Genomic DNA, 18,771 nt, shown 5'->3' on the forward strand with positions numbered 1-18,771 from the left:
CTCTCTTCCCTGGGCCCCCCTGGAACTCCGGTGAGGTGCTCACCAGAGGGCTGAGGGGTGGTACCACCCACTCAGGGGTGGGCTCAGTCCAGTGGAAACCATTACCTGCTTACTCTTGTCTCTTCCTGCCCTTCTGTGCTCCAGTCTTGGGGGGAGGGCAGAAGGGGACCGACACCACATCTGTCAGGCCTAGAGCCCAGGGCTCTTCATCCTGGCCAGACACTATGCCCAGCCCCGCCTCAGCCCTGCACAGACATACACACACGCAAACACACGTGCACACTGGCACATGCACACGCACGCGCTGCCCCTTTGCACAAGAGACTGGCAGAGGACCCTCACCGGTGGGCATCGAGGTTCAGCCCTCAGGGCCCGGGGCATCTGACCCTGGCCCCCCAGGAGGGGCGCTATTTGGACTTTTGGGACACCCAGCGATGAGACCGTAAGGCAAGAAGAAGAGAGAACCTGAAGACCTTCAGTGTGACCCCAGCCACCTTCCGGGGCATTTGGCACTGGAGGGTGAGTGCCATCTCCTTGTCCACCCTCTGCTCCTGCCCCTCCTGCATCCCGCTCCCCTGGCTCCCAGGAGAGGCTGCCGCCCACGTGCCAGAGCCCCAGCCTGGGCGCTACAGCAGGCCTTCCTCGGGGGTCACGGCCTCACTCCTGCACTCAGCCACTCACTCGATCATTGGGCGGGTATTTCTTCTCCCCTCCTGTATTTCAAGCACTGTACTCAGTATTTGGGGTACAAGTATGAGGCAGGCATGGGGGTCAAAACATTTCAGGAAAATCCTTGGTCAGTCCATGGCAGGGGGTCCTGAGGCTCCCTGTATAGTCATCAGCGAGCTCCTCAGTGAACCCCAGGATGGGTTATAGGGTGCCTGTCACCCATACATGCCCAAAGGGCCTGCTCAAAGGCAGCTTCCACAGGGCCCTCAGCCAGAGACCTCGTGATGCTCTCACTGAGGAGACCCGGGAAAGGGCATAGGGCCTACATTCTTGCCCTGGGCTTTTTGTGGGCCCCAAGGGGTCTGGCTCACCTGAGGATGGACTGGAGAAGCAGGGCCTCATGGGAGCCAATGCTCCAGCTCTTGGGCCCTCTCCTGAGGGAGACCAGGAACGGGTCCCCCACTATCACCAACCCTGCCTGGCCATGGGAATGCCAGCAGACATATTTCTATCTCGGGGTTCATCTATGGAATTCTGGGTGTCCACTCTCCTTCCCTGAATGCCTGCCTCTGTGCCAGGCACACACTACCCAAAATGACCACGGAGAGATTAGAGACTACGTGTGTGATGCACCCATGGCGGTGAGCACGCGGCCCTCTGTGTGTCAGGCTTTGCATTCATGGGCCAGCGCATGTGCAGATCCACCCAAACGGAAGCAGCTGCACACATGCGCGCTCCTGAGCCCACAGGTCTGCTGATGGGCCCTGGTCTCTGCATCCACATGTGTCTCCGTTTGTACTGTGTGCAGGGCACTGAGTGCAGCTATGCCTGTGTGTTTGTACCTGTGCACACTTCCTACATACATGGGGAGCGAGTGAGGGAGCGAGCAGCATCTGTCTCTGTGTGCACGTGTCCACAGGCTGCTGATGGCTGATGTGTATGCGTGTGGTGCCTGTGTGTGAGGGGCTGGCATATGTGCACATGCAAGTGTGTGTGTCTGTGCTGCCTTGTCAGGACAACAGCATGGGTGAGGGATCCTGTGGGTTTGGGTGTGAGTTCGTGTCTGTCTGCCACACACTCTAGCAGTAGCACCAGAAGGAGAGAGCCGAGCTCTGGATGAGGCCCCTTCCCAAGGACTGCTCCCCTCTGCCCGAGACTCTGCATCTCCCTCCTTCCCACCCCCTGGGCCTTCTCCCTGCCGCAGGCTTCCTCCCATAGTCCCCTGTCGCTGCGCCTCCTCCCACCTGCTGCCTGTCCGTGACCTGGCTGCGCCGGACATGGCCGTCGTGCATGTGTGTCCCGCTGCCCCCTGCCCGCGCCGCCCGCGGACCGCCTCGGAGCCGCCCGGTTCTCACTGCTCTCCCTCCCTGGCCCCGCCCTCCGCCCCCACCCCTTGGTCCCTTTTCTCCTTCTCTCTCTCGTTTCAGAAAAGAGGCCAGCTCTGCAGCCCCCCCGGGGACGCCCCCACCAGCTCAAATTCCGAGTGCAGAAAAGAAACCGGACCCCCCAGTGAGGCCAGCCTGGCCTCCCGGACCCTTTGTTACTCAGGAACCTCACCTTGGACGGGATGGGCTGGGAGGCTTGGCTGCCGCCCACCCCCACCTCCACTCTGCCATGTCGGCCGCCGCCCTCTGGCCGGACAGAACTGGTGCTCTCCTCGCCCCCGTCCCCCTCACGTGGACAGGGGACCCTCCCTGCCTCCCACCCCTCCCATTTTGATGGTGTCTGTGACATTTCCCATTGTGAAGTAAAAGAGGGACCCCTGCGTCCTGCTCCTTTCTCTTGCAGTCTGCTTGTCCGTGTGTCTGTTTTTCCACTTGTCCGTCTGTCCAGTAAGCAGGTAATGGTAGGGGGTTCCCATGCCGGTCAGCTCCAGACCCCAGACCTCCCTCCACCCACTTCTACTTTCTCCCCCCACAGCTGGGCCCCCCTCAGCTGGCTCCGCTTGGCGCAGTGCCCAGGACCCCCGTCATGGCCTTGACCTCTGCTCCCCACCCTGCCTTCTGGTGGGGGGACGCCCAGCCAGGCCTCCCATCCACTTCCCCTGGGGTGACAAGGCCTTAGCCTGGCACAGACTGGTCTGCCCCTTGCTTGCTCCTCCTGCAGACAAGGACGAGTGCTCCAAGGATAACGGCGGTTGCCAGCAAGACTGCGTCAACACCTTCGGCAGCTACGAGTGTCAGTGTCGCAGCGGCTTTGTCCTCCATGACAACAAACACGACTGCAAGGAAGGTAAGCGCTGCCAGAACACCTCCCCTTGCTTATGGTGCTGCCCGAAGGACTGAGGCTGGGGAGCCAGGTCAGAGGTGCCATCTCCCTCGGCCTCTGTTCAGACTCATGAAGCTGATGACCTGAGGTCACCTAGCTTTGCCTCCCACCTGGTGCATAGACCCCTCACTGCCACCCCATCCCCAGCAATATCCAGGCCACACACACTTCTGGGCTTATGCGCATCAGGAGAGTAGGGGCTCATGGCTGTCCCACACCCCATTTTTAATGTACCTCAAAGTCCATGTCCCAGTCTCTTTTTGTGTGTGCCAACCTCCCCGTCAGGGAGGTGAGATGGTACAGTGGTTAAGAACACAGATTCTGGGAGCTCCCATTGTGGCTCAGCAGTAATGAACCTGACTAGTACCCATGAGGTTTCGGGTGCAATCCCTGGACTCACTTAGTAGGTTAAGGATCCAGCATTGCCGTGAGCTGCAGTGTAGGTCACAGATGTGGCTCAGATCAGCCATTGCTGTAACTGTGGCATAGGCTGGCAGCTGCAGCTCTGATTCGACCACTAGCCTGGGAACTTCCAGATGCCATGGGTGAGGCCCTAAGAAAAAGAAAACAGAGATTGTGGAGCCAGGCTGCCTGGCCCATCCCTGCCTTCTGGCCAGCTGTGTGCCCTCGAACAACTGACTTCCTCTCCACGCCTGGGGTTGCTCAGGAGTGACCGGTAGTAATAATAATGGTACTAGCTCCTTCCTCCTGGGGGGGGGCACTGTGATATGCTCCGTGCAGTGCCTGGCTCATGACAAGAGCTTCTCCAGCAGAGCCCTAGGAGAAGGCCTCTATTTCCAGTTTGGAAAGCAGCGATTATAGCTCTTAACGGTGACAGTGGGTACAGAGAAGGGCACAGGTGTCTAAAATTGAAGAAGGGGGAAGCTTTCCTTTTGGCTTAGAGAGTCTATGATCACAAGGGCTTGGGACATACCACCTTTCCTTATTTTCTCTCTCTGTCTTCCTGCCAGTTGGCCCCTGCTGCCAGAATAGTTGGAGAAAGTAAGAGGCAAAATGTGAATAGAAACTCAGGTTTCTGGGCAGAGTGCTGAAAAGGAGAACCCCAGGGAACACAGAGTGCTGGGGCTGTCAAGGAGAGGGGGCAGGGCTCGTCGTGGCTCAGTGGTTACCGAATCCAACTAGGAGCCATGAAGTTGCGGGTTTGATCCCTGGCCTTGCTCAGTGGGTTAAGGATGCGGTGTTGCCCTGAGCTGTGGTGTAGGTCGCAGATGCGCCTCGGATCTTGCATTGCTGTGGCTCTGGCGTAAGCCGGCCGCTACAGCTACAATTAGACCCCTAGCCTGGGAACCTCCATATACCATAGGTGTGGCTCTGAAAAGACAAAAAAAAAGAGAGGTGGCAGCTTAAGAAAGCGATCTTATAAAAATTATGTATTAAATTATGTATTAACTCCTGGAAATGAAATTAATGAAGGTGTTAGAATACAGTCACGTATGTCACTTTATTGGTCACATCTCTGACCCCTGGGGACATTCAGACCAGAGCCGCTGCCTCCCTGACACTGAAGGCCCACAGATCCTTGAAAACAGCTCTCATGCCATCGCTCATATCACATGATACCTCTCTGGATACAGTACAGCTCTGGCCTGCTCCCAGTCATTAATTCCACAGTGACCCGTGCCTGCTGGGGAAATATGATCCCAACAGGACAACACAGACTCACCTCTGACACTGAAGGTCTGTGTGCCTTCAGTTGGGCAAGTCACTTCGCCTCTCTGAGCTTCAGTTGCTTCACCATGACCTGGTCTGAAGGTTTCAAGCCCTTGCTTTGAGCACTTAGCCCAGTGCCTGGCAAATGCCTCTCCACATCATTACTAGAGGGACAACAAGGTACCAACAAATAAACTGCCAATTAGAATAAGCAGAGTTGGGGTTCCCATTGTGGCTTAGTGGGTTAAGAACCCGACTAGTAACCATGAGGATGCAGGTTCAATCCCTGGCCTCTCTCAGTGAGTCAAGGATCCAGCATTGCCGTGAGCTGTGGTGTAGGTTGAAGATGTGGCTTGGATCCCATGTTGCTGTGGCTGTGGTGTAGACCAGCAGTTGTAGCTCCAATTCAACCCCTAGCCTGGGAACTTCCATATGCCAATGGTGTGGCCCTAAAAGTAAAATTAAAAATTTAAAAAAATTAGAATAAGCAGAGTTGAAGCACCCAATGGACACTGCAGGACTTCCATATACAGAGTTCAGGCTCCCCATATACAGAGTTCCCAGCTCACGGAGCCTCCCCATCTTTTAGCTAAGGGGATCTTCTTCTGATGTTGTCTAAACTGCATGCTATCCCGTACTCTCTATGAAAAAGGATTTTGCTAAAGAATCCTTGGCATCAACATCAACAAGAGAGCCAGGAGAAGGTATAAACTTCTTGGGAAGATGGCCTGTGCGTAGCTCTGATTGACTTCGGAAGCACTGTTGGTTCCTTACACAAGCGGTAGGCTACTAACAAACCAGTCAGATTCCCTGGCCCCTGCGGAGGGTGCAGTGCTGTGCAGAGTCCTGTAGGGGGTTCAAGAGGGGATCCCTATGGGAGTTCCCACTGTGGCTCGGTGGGTTAAGAACCTAACTAGTATCCATGAGGATGTGGGTTCAATCCCTGGCCTGGCTCGGTAAGTTAAGGATCCAGTGTTGCCATGAGCTAAGGCATAAGTCACAGATGTGGCTCAGATCCCGAGTTGCTATGACTGTGGTGTAGGCCTCAGCTGCAATTCCAACTTGACCCCCAGCCTGAGAACTTCCATATGCTGTGAGTGCGGCCCTAAAAAGAAGAAAAAAAGAGGGGATCCCTCTGCTCCTGAGGAGACTGCAGTCTAGCTGGGCAGGTGGGCAGAAGTGTGCAAGGAAGGAGAAATTGGGGGGCGTGTAAGACCAGTGTAGAAATGCAGGGGGTAGGCAGTGAGGGGGGACACAGGAAGCTGCAGCTAGGTAGCAGAAGCAGCTCACAGCTCAAATGTGGAGGCTGGAGATCCACCTGCCTCTCCCTGGGCCACAGGGCAGGTTGCGAGGGCTCTGCCCCTCTCTGGGCCCTGATGGCTGTGCATTCATTCTTTGAGCATCTGACGACAGGCATAGATGTGGGGCCTGCACCCCACCCTCCCTCTCCCCCTCCCCAGCCAGCAGCCCACTGGCTTTCCCAGAGGGGCCTGTCGGAGTGCATGATGATGCATAAGGAACATTTGCTTTTAAATTGCAGTTGGTGGAATTCCCAGCACAAATCTGCTGTATCTCAATGGGTTAAAAATCCGATTAGTATCGGAGTTCCCGTCATGGTGCAGCAGAAATGAATCCGTCTAGGAATTATGAGGTTGCAGGTTCAATCCCTGGCCTCGCTCAGTGGGTTAAGGATCCAGAATTGTGCCGTGAGCTGTGGTGTAAGTCGCAGATGGGGCTTGGATCCTGCGTTGCTGTGGCTGTGACATAGACTGGCAGCTGTAGTTCCGATTTGACACCTTGCCTGGGAACCTCCATATGCCATGAGTGCGGCCCTAAAAAGCAGAAAAAAAGAAGAAGAAGAAGAAGAAGAAAAAGAATCCGATTAGTATCCATGAATATGTAGGTTTGATCCATCTCTGGCCTTGCTCAGTGGGTTAAGGATCCAGAGTTGCCACAAGCTGTGGCATAGTTGCAGATGTGGCTGGAATCCCTTGTTACTGTGGCTGTGGTATAGACTGGCAGCTGTAACTCCAATTTGACTCCTAGCCTGGGAACTTTCATGTTATTTAAAACAAATTAATAAATAAATTGGAGTTCTCGAAGCTGTCCTTTTCTGAGGCAGAAGGAAGATTGCAGTGGATCAAGGAGCCATGAGTCACAAGAACATGGTGATAACAAGTTTTCTTTTTTTTTTTTTAATTAGGGTATAGTTGTTTACTGTGTTGTATCAATTTCTCTCTTTCTTTTTTTTCTCTGTCTTTTTAGGGATTTACCCACAGCATATGGAAGTTCCCAGGCTAGGGGTCCAATCAGAGCTGCAGTTGCCAGCCTACTCCACAGCCACAGCAACACCAGAGCCGAGCCTCATCTGCAACCTATGCTGCAGCTTGTGGCAATGCCAGATCCCTTAACCCACTGAGCTAGGCTGGGAATCAAACCCGCATCCTCATGGATGCTAGTCGGATTCCTAACCTGTTGAGCCACAATGGGAACTCTGTTGTGTCCATTTCTGCCATACAGCATAGTAACTGGGTCATATATATCTATATAAACATTCTTTTTCCCATACTGTCTTCTATCATGTTCTATCCCAAGAGATTGGATATAGTTTCCCGAGCTGTACAATAGGACCTCATTGCTTATCCATTCTAAATGTAATAGTTGATACCAAGTTGTCTTGAAGAAAAGGAGACAGGATGGGCAGTGGCCAGAGGGGAGAGTTGTCTTAGGATGGGCAAAGTGCAGGAAGGTTCGAGGGCTGGCAGAGCTGGCAGAGAGGGTGAGGGTGGATGATGTGTGGTATGAGGGTTTGCAGGTAGCGGGCAGCCATGGGCTCCAGCTCACGGGAGGAAAATCCTGTCCTGCTGGAGAGGAGAGCACCTTCGAGATGAGGCAGGCGGGAAGGTGAGTTTGCAGGTTGGGTACGGGAAGTTGAAGTCGTTCGTATTTGAGGGCCCTGCTTTTCTCGAGGAGGTGGGAGGTGAGGTGGTCTGTTGGCAGGGACCCTGGGAGTTTAGGAGAGGGCTGAAGGCTTGGAGCAATAGCTGAGGAGGTGAGAGATGGAGCTGGTGAAGGTCAAATCCAAAGACTATCAAGTGGCAGGGGCCCAGCCATTCTTGGAGACCACAGACAGGGTTTTCCAAGATGGAGCAGTTCGAGCAGCTGATGATCAGTTGGGGTGATCAGCCAGGTGGTCCAACTGGTAGAGAAGCAAGTTAAGTCAACCCAGGAGGAAGCATTGAGAGAAGCCAGAACGGTCAAGGATGTGGAGGTCTCTTAAAAGTCAAAGAGGCATTAAAGGAGGGTGGTGGCTGAGCAGCCTGGAAGAATGGGACGAGGCCACTGAGAGGATGATGCATTTGTATCATTGAGAAGTGGAGGGCGATGGCAAAGCCTTGAAAGGAGAGAGGGGAGAACTAGAGAGTTGAGGTCAGGGGAGAGAGGCCGGAGTATGGATGGACCATCTGTGTGTTTGTTGGTGTCACCTAGGATGGTGGCAGGAGGGGGGTGGGAAGAACTGAGTCAGGCGCCAAAATCTTCCATGGGAATGGGGGTGTGGCAGGAGATCAGAGGATGCCAGCTTCTTGGAAGGCAGCGGTGAGGTGGCCAAATGGCCTCAGAGGTCCAGGAGTATACCCAGGGCACCTGGGAAGCCTGGCTGGCCTCCATGGATGCTACCAGGCAGGGTCCAGCTTGGAACCAAGCAGCTAGATCCCCCCAGACTGCGTGACTGAATGGAAAAGAAGTAATATGCACCTTCAGTTCATTTCTGAGTAGGGGACAGAGAAGCAAGAGAGGAGGAGGGTGGGAGGGTCTTCTTGGAGTCACTGGAGCACTGGGGTCCCCACTGATCCCCTTCCCCTTACTCACCTCCCCACAGCTGGCTGTGACCACAAGGTGACATCCACCAGCGGCACCATCACCAGCCCCAACTGGCCTGACAAGTACCCCAGCAAGAAGGAGTGTACCTGGGCCATCTCTAGCACCCCCGGGCACCGGGTCAAGCTGGTAAGGTGCCCGCTCCCAGCCTGCTCATCCGTGCCATCTGGCCATCACCTGTTTCCCATCGTTCAGAGCTCTGCCCAGGGCGATCCAGGCTGCAGGCTGGTGGCCTGGCTGAGCCCATAGGGCTGCTATTCCTTTGAGAACCCCGTCTGGTCTGTGCGGAGGCCTCCACCCTGCCATCACCTGGATCCCTTCCTGGGTCCTCCCTCTCTCCTGCTCACAGCAGTGGCCGCTTCCCTGGTATCGATGCACTGGGGTCTGGAGGCCTTGGTTTGGGGCCACCTGTTACCCACGCCTCCTGCCCCAGCCACGTTCCTAACACCGTGTCCTCCCTCGTGTCCTCCAGACCTTCCTGGAGATGGACATCGAGTCCCAGCCCGAGTGCGCCTATGACCACTTGGAGGTGTACGACGGGCGTGACGCCAAGGCCCCCGTCCTGGGCCGCTTCTGTGGGAGCAAGAAACCCGAGCCCGTCCTGGCCACAGGCAGCCGCATGTTCCTGCGCTTCTACTCAGACAACTCCGTGCAGAGGAAGGGCTTCCAGGCCGCCCACTCCACAGGTGAGGCCCGCTGCAGGCCAGGTCCCTGGGCAGCTGGCGCCCTCAGGCTGTCCTTTGACCTAGAGGTGCCTGCTGATCCTGGTCTCAAAGGCGGGCCCTTGGCTTGGGGTGGGGTTTCCGAAGAGCCTGTGAAGATGTAGGCAGGCCCAGCTGGTGGCTGGGTAGGGAGACTGTGTGTTCTGAATGAAGCCAGGCCAGGGATGCCGAGTAAGCCTTCTGGGTGAGGGAGGGGAGGCCTTGGTTAGGGGTGCCAAGGTCAGGAAACAGGGCAGTGACAGCAGGGGGAAGGGAAGCCGGGGTGGAAGGGCATCCGCTGGAGTCCCAGCGGTAGGCACCTGACTGTGGGAGCTGGCCCACATTCCAACCCCCCAGTTCACGGGTCAGTTCACCCTGCAGACATCTGTTAATGCATAGCTTGTATGCGGCAGCATTCTAAGTGTGGGGCACGAGATGAGTAAGGCAGACAAACCTCTCCGCCCTTGGGGGGTCTACTCCGCATTTATCTGTCCCTCTGTTTGATGCCTTCTTACTGAGCCCTGGCCCTGTTCAGAGGACTCAGAGGGCCCAGGGGAGGTGAATCAGGCCTGAGACCACCCGGGGACCCACAGCCTGCCAGTGAGACAGGACAAGGACAGATAATTAAAGCAGGAGACAAAACATGATAAGGTTCACGCTCTGGGTGTGAGGTGATGGTCCTTCCAGGCAGAGGGAGGAGCCCGACACAGCCACAACCCCAGGACAGCTCTGGGTGTACACAGGTCATTTATTTTGGCTGGCACTGTGGACATGTGAGGGCAGCAGTGAAGTGGGAATGATGTGGCTACAGAGAAAGGCTGGATCCCAGTCCTGCAAAGCCTGGGGTGTCAGAGCAGGGGTGGCAGCTGGGGGCATCAGAGTAGGGGTGGCAGCTGGGGGCTTAGCAGGCTTCTTGTGGGTCTTAAGCTACCTTTGGGGGAGGCCCACAGGCTGCAGAAATGATGGTTTCACAGCCTCTCCTCCTCCCTTTCGCCTCAGCACTGACCCAGGCCCTGCCTGCCCACTCCCCACATGTGAGCCCAGGTGTCCTAGAGGCCAGAGGGCATCGGGAGGACGTGGACACGGATGGCCCTGCCCTCCCTGCTCTTGTTTGCCCCATCCCAGCACAGGGTTGCAAGTTGGAGTCCCAGAACTCCTCCTGGGTTTGGCCCATGCTGGGTTTTGTTTGTTTTTTTTTAAGGGCCACACCTGTGGCATATGGACGTTCCCAGGCTAGGAGTCGAATGGGAGCTGCAGCTGCCAGCCTACACCACAGCCACGGCAACACCAGATCCGAGCCACGTGGGCAACCTATACTGCCTTGCAGCAATGCTGGATCCTTAACCCACTGAGCGAGGCCAGGGATCAAACTCCAGTCCTCATGGATACTAGTTGGGTTTGTTACTGCTGAGCCACAACGGAAACTCCCCTCACTGTGTTTTTTAAAAACATGAGCCCGCGTTTAGAAACTAGGAGTTTTCACACAATATCCAGATGTACCTCTTCTCTCTTAAGAATGGGCGCTCTGGCTCAAAGGGCCTATGTTCGTCCATGGCAGCCATCAGCTGGAGCAAATTGGCAAAGTCCACTTTTGACAAGCACGCTCTCCCCAGCACCTCCAGATTGGCGGCCTTTCACCCAGCCGCGTCCCTGGGCCTCTGTGGGCCTCTCTCCAGGGGGAGAGAGGCCAAGGCCTGGACCAAGTCCAAACCCACCTATCACTAGCCATGTGGCTCTGTCCCAGGGCCTCCATCCGGCCAGGACGGCTGAGCCTGGGGAAGGACAGTGGCTGCAGCCATGCTCAGGGGGTGATGACCGATCTCGTGTCCCATAGAATGTGGAGGCCAGGTTCAGGCAGAGGTGAAGACCAAGGACCTTTACTCCCACGCCCAGTTTGGCGACAACAACTACCCTGGGGGGGTGGACTGCGAGTGGGTCATCGTGGCCGAGGAAGGCTACGGCGTGGAGCTGGTGTTCCAGACCTTCGAGGTGGAGGAGGAGACTGACTGCGGCTATGACTACATGGAGCTCTTCGACGGTTACGACAGCACGGCCCCCAGGCTGGGGCGCTACTGCGGCTCAGGGGTGAGGCCCCCACCCCCAACCCCTCTCACCCCAGTGCAGAGACCTCTGGGTCTGTGTCAGTGCAGGAGCGCCTCTGCAGGCATGGGGTCCCTGCCTGGTGCTTTGGAGGACCTGGACACCCAGCCTGGTGGGTGACCACCCTGCCCTGGGCCATCTCCAGCCGGGGACCCCAGTTCTCTTTGGCCAACACAGAGGTTCCTGCAGCCTCTGGGATGAGCGCTGCCCTGCTCCAAACCTGGTCAGCACCAGTCTGATTGGGTCTTCAGGGTAGTTTGCATCTGGGAAGGCAGATGGATTTCCCTCTGCCCCGTTACTCCCTTGTCCCACTCCCTCGTCCCAGGCCAAAGGCAGCTCCCCAGGGCCTAGGATAAGGGCAGAGGTTGGGGCAAGAGCCAGGGCCCAGGGCCGAGCTGAGCTGTGCTAGGCCGTCAGTCTGGCAGAGCTATAACAATACCCTCAGCTCTTCCACTGCCAGTTTCTCTTGGTGAAAGGCCAGCTGGTCCCAAAGCATATTGGTGCTGTTGTCCAAGCAGACACTGAGCATCACTTCTTGGTCCATAAAATGGCACTTTCAGAGACAGTGGGCAGAAGTTTGCTTGATGGGATTTTAACTAAGGCCACAGGAAAACCACAGACTTAGATTCATCTTCCTCCAGGCAGAGCTTGTGGCTTCTTTTGTTTTGTTCCTTTTGTTTTTTTGAATCCTTTCCTCCTTCCCCCTCCCAGTTCCACACACTCATTCTTATGCACGTGTCCTCACAATCCCCCTCCTTGCTGTCACTTCCCTGGTTCCCTGACTCTCTCCTGGCCAAGCTCTAGGGCAGCCTGGCCGTCCCAGGAAGGGTTAAACTTCCCAGGAGGTGCAGCAGCTGCTGGAGCCAGCACTGGCCAGTAGAATCTCCCCTTAGGAGCAAAGCTTCAGCCTTTGTTGCCTGGCAAGGGCTGGACAGGACTGAGATAGGGTGGAGGGTGGACAGTGGCACACACTGCCCCCTGGCCTGCCTGGCTCAGCCGCCTCCAGAGTCCACTGGCTACCAAGCTCTTGCCCCCTCCCTACTTTGCCCTTTGTGACTCCCTTCATCTGACACATTCAGGTGAGTCATACACCAAATCGGGTGTCCCCAGGTGGCTTCTTCCAGAGACTTGCGCCAGGCTGGAGCCAATGGGAGGAGACCTGGGGAAGGAACCCAGTTCCGTCAGGGCTTTCCTGGCATGGTTGCTGGAAATGTCCCCAAGTTCTCGGAAATGATCCCTTCCACGCCTTGAGGGCCAGGGCCTCTGTGTGCTGGTGCTGCGTGGGCAGCTCTCCCTCTGAGGGCCGGCACACAGAGGTGAGGAGGGGCTTACAGGAGTCTAGGAAGGGGCATCTCTTGGAGCTGGCCATGGCTGGTGTCGGGGGAGGGCAGGAGGCAACGGCTGAGCCCTGGTGTCTTGTCTTCCTCTCAAAGCAACGCAGCCAGGGCAGCAGGACGTCAGCCACTCAGAGAAACTGCTCCCTTTGCAAAACCCTTTCACAGCCATCCTCTTATTTGTCCTTATCCCCGCCAGAAACTCCTGTTTGCTCTTTTTTTTTTTTTTTTTTTTTTTTAATGCTTAGCTTGTGGGTTGGTTTGTTTGTGGTCTTTTGTTTATTTGTTTCATTTTTTTCGAGTCACACCTGTGGCATATGGAAGTTCCCAGGCTAGGGGTCCAATTGGCGCTACAGCCGCTGGCCTCCACCACAGGCACAGCAACATGGAATCCAAGCTGTGTCTTCGACCTACACTGCAGCTCATGGCAATGCTGGATCCTTAACCCACTGAGCGAGACCAGGGATCGAACCTGCATCCTCATGAATACTGGTCGGGTTCTTAACCTGCTGAGCCACAACGGGAACTCCCTGCTCCTGTTTGCTCTTAAGGGAAGTCAGGCTCAGCGAGGGGCAGCTCCTTGCCTCAGACTTCATAGCTGACTAGTTAGTGGCAGTGCTGGGTGTGAATGGAAATGTGACTCTGAACTGAAGCTCCTCTGCCCCCCCACCCCAACAACCCTCCAGGTGCCCCGTTAAACTCCTGCTGGCAAGCGTTCTCCTCGCCCTACAAGGATCTGGGGGAATCTGGTGGAAGTCTTCCTTCCAGCAGAGGAACTCGGGGAGGGAAACAACACCCCCAGCCATGGGTCCTCAGCCTCACGCCTCCCCCTTTCCTCTGTCAGCCTCCCGAGGAGGTGTACTCGGCGGGAGATTCTGTCCTGGTGAAATTCCACTCGGATGACACCATCACCAAAAAAGGCTTCCACCTGCGGTACACCAGCACAAAGTTCCAAGACACGCTGCACAGCCGGAAGTGACCACTGCCCTCACACGGCCGGGGACGGGAGGCCCGCTGCCCTCGGTCACCTGAGCCGGACAGCGTCCCCATCCCCCAGGTGCCAGGACCTGGGGCCGATGGTCTGGGTGGAGCTGTCCTCAGGAGGTGGGGCATTGGACTCCTCCATGAGCCACTGCCCCTCGATCCCTTCCTCCCTCGCCCCTGCGGGAGCGAGGGGCCAGGGCCAGGGAGCCAGAGCTTTCACTGAGACACTTGAAGTGGCCATTCCTCTCTGGGGGCCTTCCCCGGTGGGTGAGGGTCAGGCAGCAGGACCCGCCCACCTTCCCTGCCGGTCTCTACACGCTGTATTGTGTATAGCCAGTGGCATATCTTTATCGTAATGTACATTTCCCACCCCTTCTCCAACCCAGATTTGGTTTTATTTTAAGCCCCCACTTCCCTCTGTTTCCTGGGGCGTGTGTTTCCATACTCATCCCACAGGAGCCACAGTGGGAAGATGAAGGGGAGGGGGTGGGGCAGCAAGACAGGGCTTCTCTCAGGCCCAGCGGCTGGCTGGCCACACCAGGGCACCCCAGCCAATAAACCGAAAGTGTTACAGCCTGTATCCTGTGCCAGATGCTGTCTGGGACGTGGGGGCCAGGGGGGAGGGTGCATCAAATTCCAGATGTGCATGGGGCTGGCCCGCAGCCAGGACACCTGGCCCCACTGGCCTCCCTTCCTTCCTTCAGTTCCAGGGCCCCCGAGGGTGTGATTTCACACTCAGGCACACACAGATGCAGATGCCTTGCACACATGCACTGCTCTCGGCCTTCCCACACCAGGGGTGGAACGTTCTGTCAAAAGGCTGGTGGAGAGGGAGGCGGAGTATAAAAGGGTGGTGTGGGTCTGTCCATCCAGGCCTCCCATCTCTGGGTCCAGGTGCCGGGCTAGGCAAGCCACCGGGAGCCAGAACATGAGCACCAGCCAGATCAGTTCCACCAGTCGGCCCCCAGGGCCTGCCTTCCTGAAGATCAGACCCCAAGTGCTGGCCCCACAGGTCCTTCTCTCATGGAGACAAGAACCAGACACTCGGCAGCCACTGAGCAAACATTCCAGCTCTGGCCCCCTCTCCCAAGATGACCTACGGCTGTGTCTCGTCTGGCCTCCTCCTTCCTGCCATTGCCTCCTCCTTCCCAGCCAGCAGTGAGGCCCAGACCCATCTCCCCGAGGCCAGGAGGAGAGAAACCGCATCCCTACTCCTTCCGGTCAAAGGAGACTCTCTCTCCTCTTTCTCTCCATGGATCTCACAGGAAAGGCCCAGCAAGAACCCAGGTTCTCTGCCTGGGCTGGCCACTCCCAGATTCCAGCGTGAGTGGGCAGCCTGCTCCCAGGCCGAGGAGACTTTGGTGGGACTGTAGGTCTTTTACTGGCCCCACACTCCTCTCTGCTACAGAAGATGTTGTACCAGATACTGTCTGGACCATATGGGGGCACCCAGCCCCAGGGAACAGTATGGGCAGCAGTGCAGCCCATATTGGTCCTTTAAGCAGAAAGCAGCCGTGGAAACCAGACACATGGCTGGTATCTAATGTGCGTGCAGGACCAGCACCCACAGTCAGACTGAAGCCCTCTCTTCCAGTTCTGACAGCAGGTGAGGGAGTGGGTGATGGCCAGCAGGCCAGTGAGGTCACGGGCTGTGATGTCACAGCCACCCCTCTCTGCCCCCATCTCTTCTGACTGAAGTGCTGGGGACAGCCCCGAGGGCCATGAGCCAAATGAAAAGGCCCCCAAGTCCCGGGCATCTCACCCAGACACTCTGCCAACCAGCCTGGCATCAGTTCCAGGGCAGAATTTATAGTCAGTTGTCACAGTTCCCCTCGCCAGCCCTTGGGGTTCCTCTGAAACTTAGAGGACCACACTCCCAGTTCACAAGCCATTTGGGTGAGGGGAGCCAGGATCATAGCCCTGTCTAGACTGCAGGGCTCGGGCCCACAGGGAGTACTCCAGTCCTCCACCCAGGACAGGGCCACTATGAACAGCAACAGCACAGCTGGAGGCAGCTCAGGACTGACCCATGTAGCCACCCAGGCATCAGTCCCAAGACTCCATCACCACCATAGACTGGGGCTTAATGCCTCGCCCGGGCTGGTGGGCCCTCCCAGTCTTCCCTGGCCCACGTTCAGGAGCTTCCCCTGGATGGTAAAGGCTGGTCAGGAGCTGGCTGCAGGCTGCCGATAGGCATTCCAGAACTTCATCAATAAACGTATTCTCTAGACTCCACCACTCCTCCACCTTTGGGCTGCTGCAGGCCTCTAGACCAGACAAACCTCAGTGCGGCTGCCCAACCACTCAGGTGACTCCACGTCAGAGGAAGGAATGCTTGCTCCTCCAACTGTCTCCAAGTCCCCAAGGTCTTCCTGAGGTTCCCTGGGTCCTGAGTGCCTGCCCAACAGCAGAAGAGCTAGGATGGACCTGCCCCAGACTGCGCTCCCAACCTGGTAACTAGTTTGAGATAATTACATAGCCCGAAGCTCCAGGCTCCTCCATTTGGGCACACATCCCCAGCCCTTGGAGGACAGGACACCAGCTCCTGGTGATCAGGAGACCTGGCTCTGCCTTGCTTTGCCTTGTGACGTTGGCCAGCTGTCCCTGCCCCAGGCCTCTGTTCCCTAGCCTGTCACCTTTCCCCAGCAACCAGGAGCATCTAGGTTCCAGGAGCCAGAGGATGGGGCCAGGCTCCTGAGGCAGCTGGGGGCTTCCAGGGCCAACTTTTGGCTCATTTGCAAAAGAAAAATTGGGTGCCCTGCTGTCCCCTCAGGTCTTTTTTTTCCCTCGCCCCCCCTCCCCCGCCTCCAACCCCACATGCTTCTCAGTCATGAGAAGGTTAGAAACTTAAATGCAAACACAGCCAGTGTTGAACACAAGCTCTCCCATTTGGTGGCTGCGTGCCCCTGAGTGAGTCATTTAACTGCTCTGAACCTTGGATTCTCCATCTAGACACAGGAATGAATGACAGCACAAGTTTTCAAGAAAGGAAGAATGACACTTTAGAGGGAGCCCGTCATAGCACCTGGCCAACAGGCTTTCTGTAAGTGGGCCTGCTTTTTCTGCCCTCTGCAGAGCGTTTTTCCAGCTCTTGGACTGCGCTTCTCCTATGCTAAAAGGAATCTTCTGGGTTCACCAGTTTCCAGCCTTGCATTAGGAATTTAGCGCAGAACTTGGCTTACCAGGGAGGGCAATGCTTAGCCCACAGCAGGGCGGGGCTTGAGTGGCAGCAGGGGACATATTTCTGGCTAGCTGGTAGCCTTTCTGGGCACCTCCCAAGTCACACCCTGTGCTTGACTGTCCCTACACAAAAGGCTGATTCTAGAATCTGTGAGAAGATGTGCTGCCCCAGTTTGCAAAAATAGTAAAGCCTGATTTGAGGAGCGGGGGAGACAGGGAGAGGATGGCCAGATGTTTTCCCCAGAGTCCAGAGGCCCCCAACCCAGCCCCCTGCTGACCAGTCTGCTTCTCCTGCTCCAGCCCCCCACCAGCCTCACAACCGTCCCCTCCCCCATCCCAGGAACATCTGGTTCCAATCTCTTCCAGATGCTGTGGCCAAGCTGTTTTATGGCCAATCCCCTCAGCTCAGCTTCCTGAAGGCCTCCCTCTATTTCAGCGGATGGTCCCTCCACGTCCCTTTCCTTGGGACCTTGACCACCTCTTTTCTTAACACGCAGAAGAGACACATATGAAACTTTGAGGGTCCTCAGAGCTGGCACCTTCCCTCCTACTTCCCTGGGGGGGCTGACATCCACCCAGGATTAAAAGAAAGATGTTGGGGAGTTCCCGTCATGGCTCAGTGGTTACCTGACTAGCATCCATGAGGACGCGGGTTTAATCCCTGGCCTTGCTCAGTGGGTTAAGGATCCGGTGTTGCCATGAGCTGTGGTGTAATTTACAGACACGGCTTAGATCTGGCGTTGTGTGGCTGTGGTGTAGACCCAGCTGCTACAGCTCCAATTCGACCCCTAGCCTGGGAACCTCCATATGCCATGGGTACGGCCCTAAAAAAGACAGACGGAAGGAAGGAAGGAAGGAAGGAAGGAAGGAAGGAAGGAAGGAAGGAAGGAAAGAAGGAGAAGAGAAGAGAAGAGAAGAGAAGAGAAAAGAAAAAAGAAAAGAAAGATAGATGCTGGCCAGAAGGAAAGGAAATATGGGTGTATATCTGGGCAGAAGAGACTGCACCTGTGTAATTGTGTGTGTGTGTGTCAGAGGTTAGGGTGAGAGTGTGAGGCCATGCGTGTGTATTGGGTGTGTCTGTATTTGCGCCTACACAGCGGAACACCCCACTTGTAACCCGGAGGTGCCCCTTGGTGGCCATGACTTCGTTTTCCCTCCCTGCCTGCCCTGGAGCGGGGCTAACTCAGGGCCCTTCTACTGGACAGTGGGAGCTGCAGCCCAAGGTCGTCCTTCAACTTGCTGCTCTCTCTGGCCACAAAGGCTGTCTTCTATCTCCAGCCCTGGGAGGTGTGCCTGTGCGTGCGCGTGCATGTGCGTGTGCGTGTGTGTGTGTGTGTATAAACGAAGTAGACCTCTCTCCTCCCACCAGGTTAGATTAGAGGGACACAGGTCAGAAGGCACGGGGGGCCAGACTCCACCAGATGCCCTGACCCAGCTCTGTTTGATGGGTGCCTTGGCCCGCAGCCATCTAGAGAGAAGAGGGAGGCGCAGGTTCTTGAGAGGAAACCTGAATGAAGCACCACCACCCCCATGAAGGGAAACCTGGGAGCCAGTCTCTCCTCCTAAGAACCTCAGAAGGGTTTGCAAAAGGAAGATTGAAGCATGTGTCTCTGGAAGACTCTGAAAACCCCTCAGCTAGTGTTGGGGGGAGTGGTCCTGCCCAGAGGCAGAAGGATGGACCCTGGAGATCACTCCCCAACCTTGGAATCTTGGACTCCAAATATTCCCCACCACTCTTTTAAAATAAACCTCCTTGGCATTTGTGACTCCACAGCCCCCCCTGGTGTTATTCAAGAACTAGGCATGGCCATGGTCAGCCAGAAGTGCCGTGGACGCCCTTGGGAGGGCCACTGTGTCTAAGACCAGCCCCACCTGTCTTACCACCCCAGGTGGTCCCTAGCGTACACTGCAGAGACGGGGCAGTGAAATGGGAAGATTCTAGCCTCCGAATCAAATCCTGGGCATTGCCACCTACTGGCTATAAG

General features: G+C 56.3%; 1 protein-coding gene across 10 annotated transcripts in view; it reads left to right on the top strand.

The window, feature by feature from the left end:
* Positions 1-14,184, top strand: part of BMP1 (bone morphogenetic protein 1) — a 45,759-nt gene extending 31,575 nt beyond the window's left edge. For 6 of the 10 annotated variants that reach the window (XM_084997585.1, XM_084997582.1, XM_084997584.1 and 3 more), the window contains 5 exons: positions 2,776-2,901; positions 8,489-8,616; positions 8,960-9,173; positions 11,023-11,273; positions 13,467-14,184. In XM_084997585.1, coding sequence (XP_084853711.1) covers positions 2,776-2,901; positions 8,489-8,616; positions 8,960-9,173; positions 11,023-11,273; positions 13,467-13,601 — 854 coding nt within the window. In that variant the 3' untranslated portion in view covers positions 13,602-14,184. Of the gene's footprint in view, positions 1-2,096; positions 2,902-8,488; positions 8,617-8,959; positions 9,174-11,022; positions 11,274-13,466 lie in introns of all 10 variants that reach the window. The other 4 variants (XR_014828276.1, XR_014828273.1, XR_014828275.1 and 1 more) reach the window with 1 other exon arrangement.
* Positions 14,185-18,771: the final 4,587 nt, after the last annotated feature.

Source organism: Sus scrofa, chromosome 14 (genome assembly GCF_054392235.1).
Source record: "Sus scrofa isolate SSC_HxYL_T2T_F1_AM1 chromosome 14, Sscrofa_HxYL_maternal_Yorkshire_Landrace_v2.0, whole genome shotgun sequence".
Lineage (NCBI taxonomy): Eukaryota > Metazoa > Chordata > Mammalia > Artiodactyla > Suidae > Sus > Sus scrofa.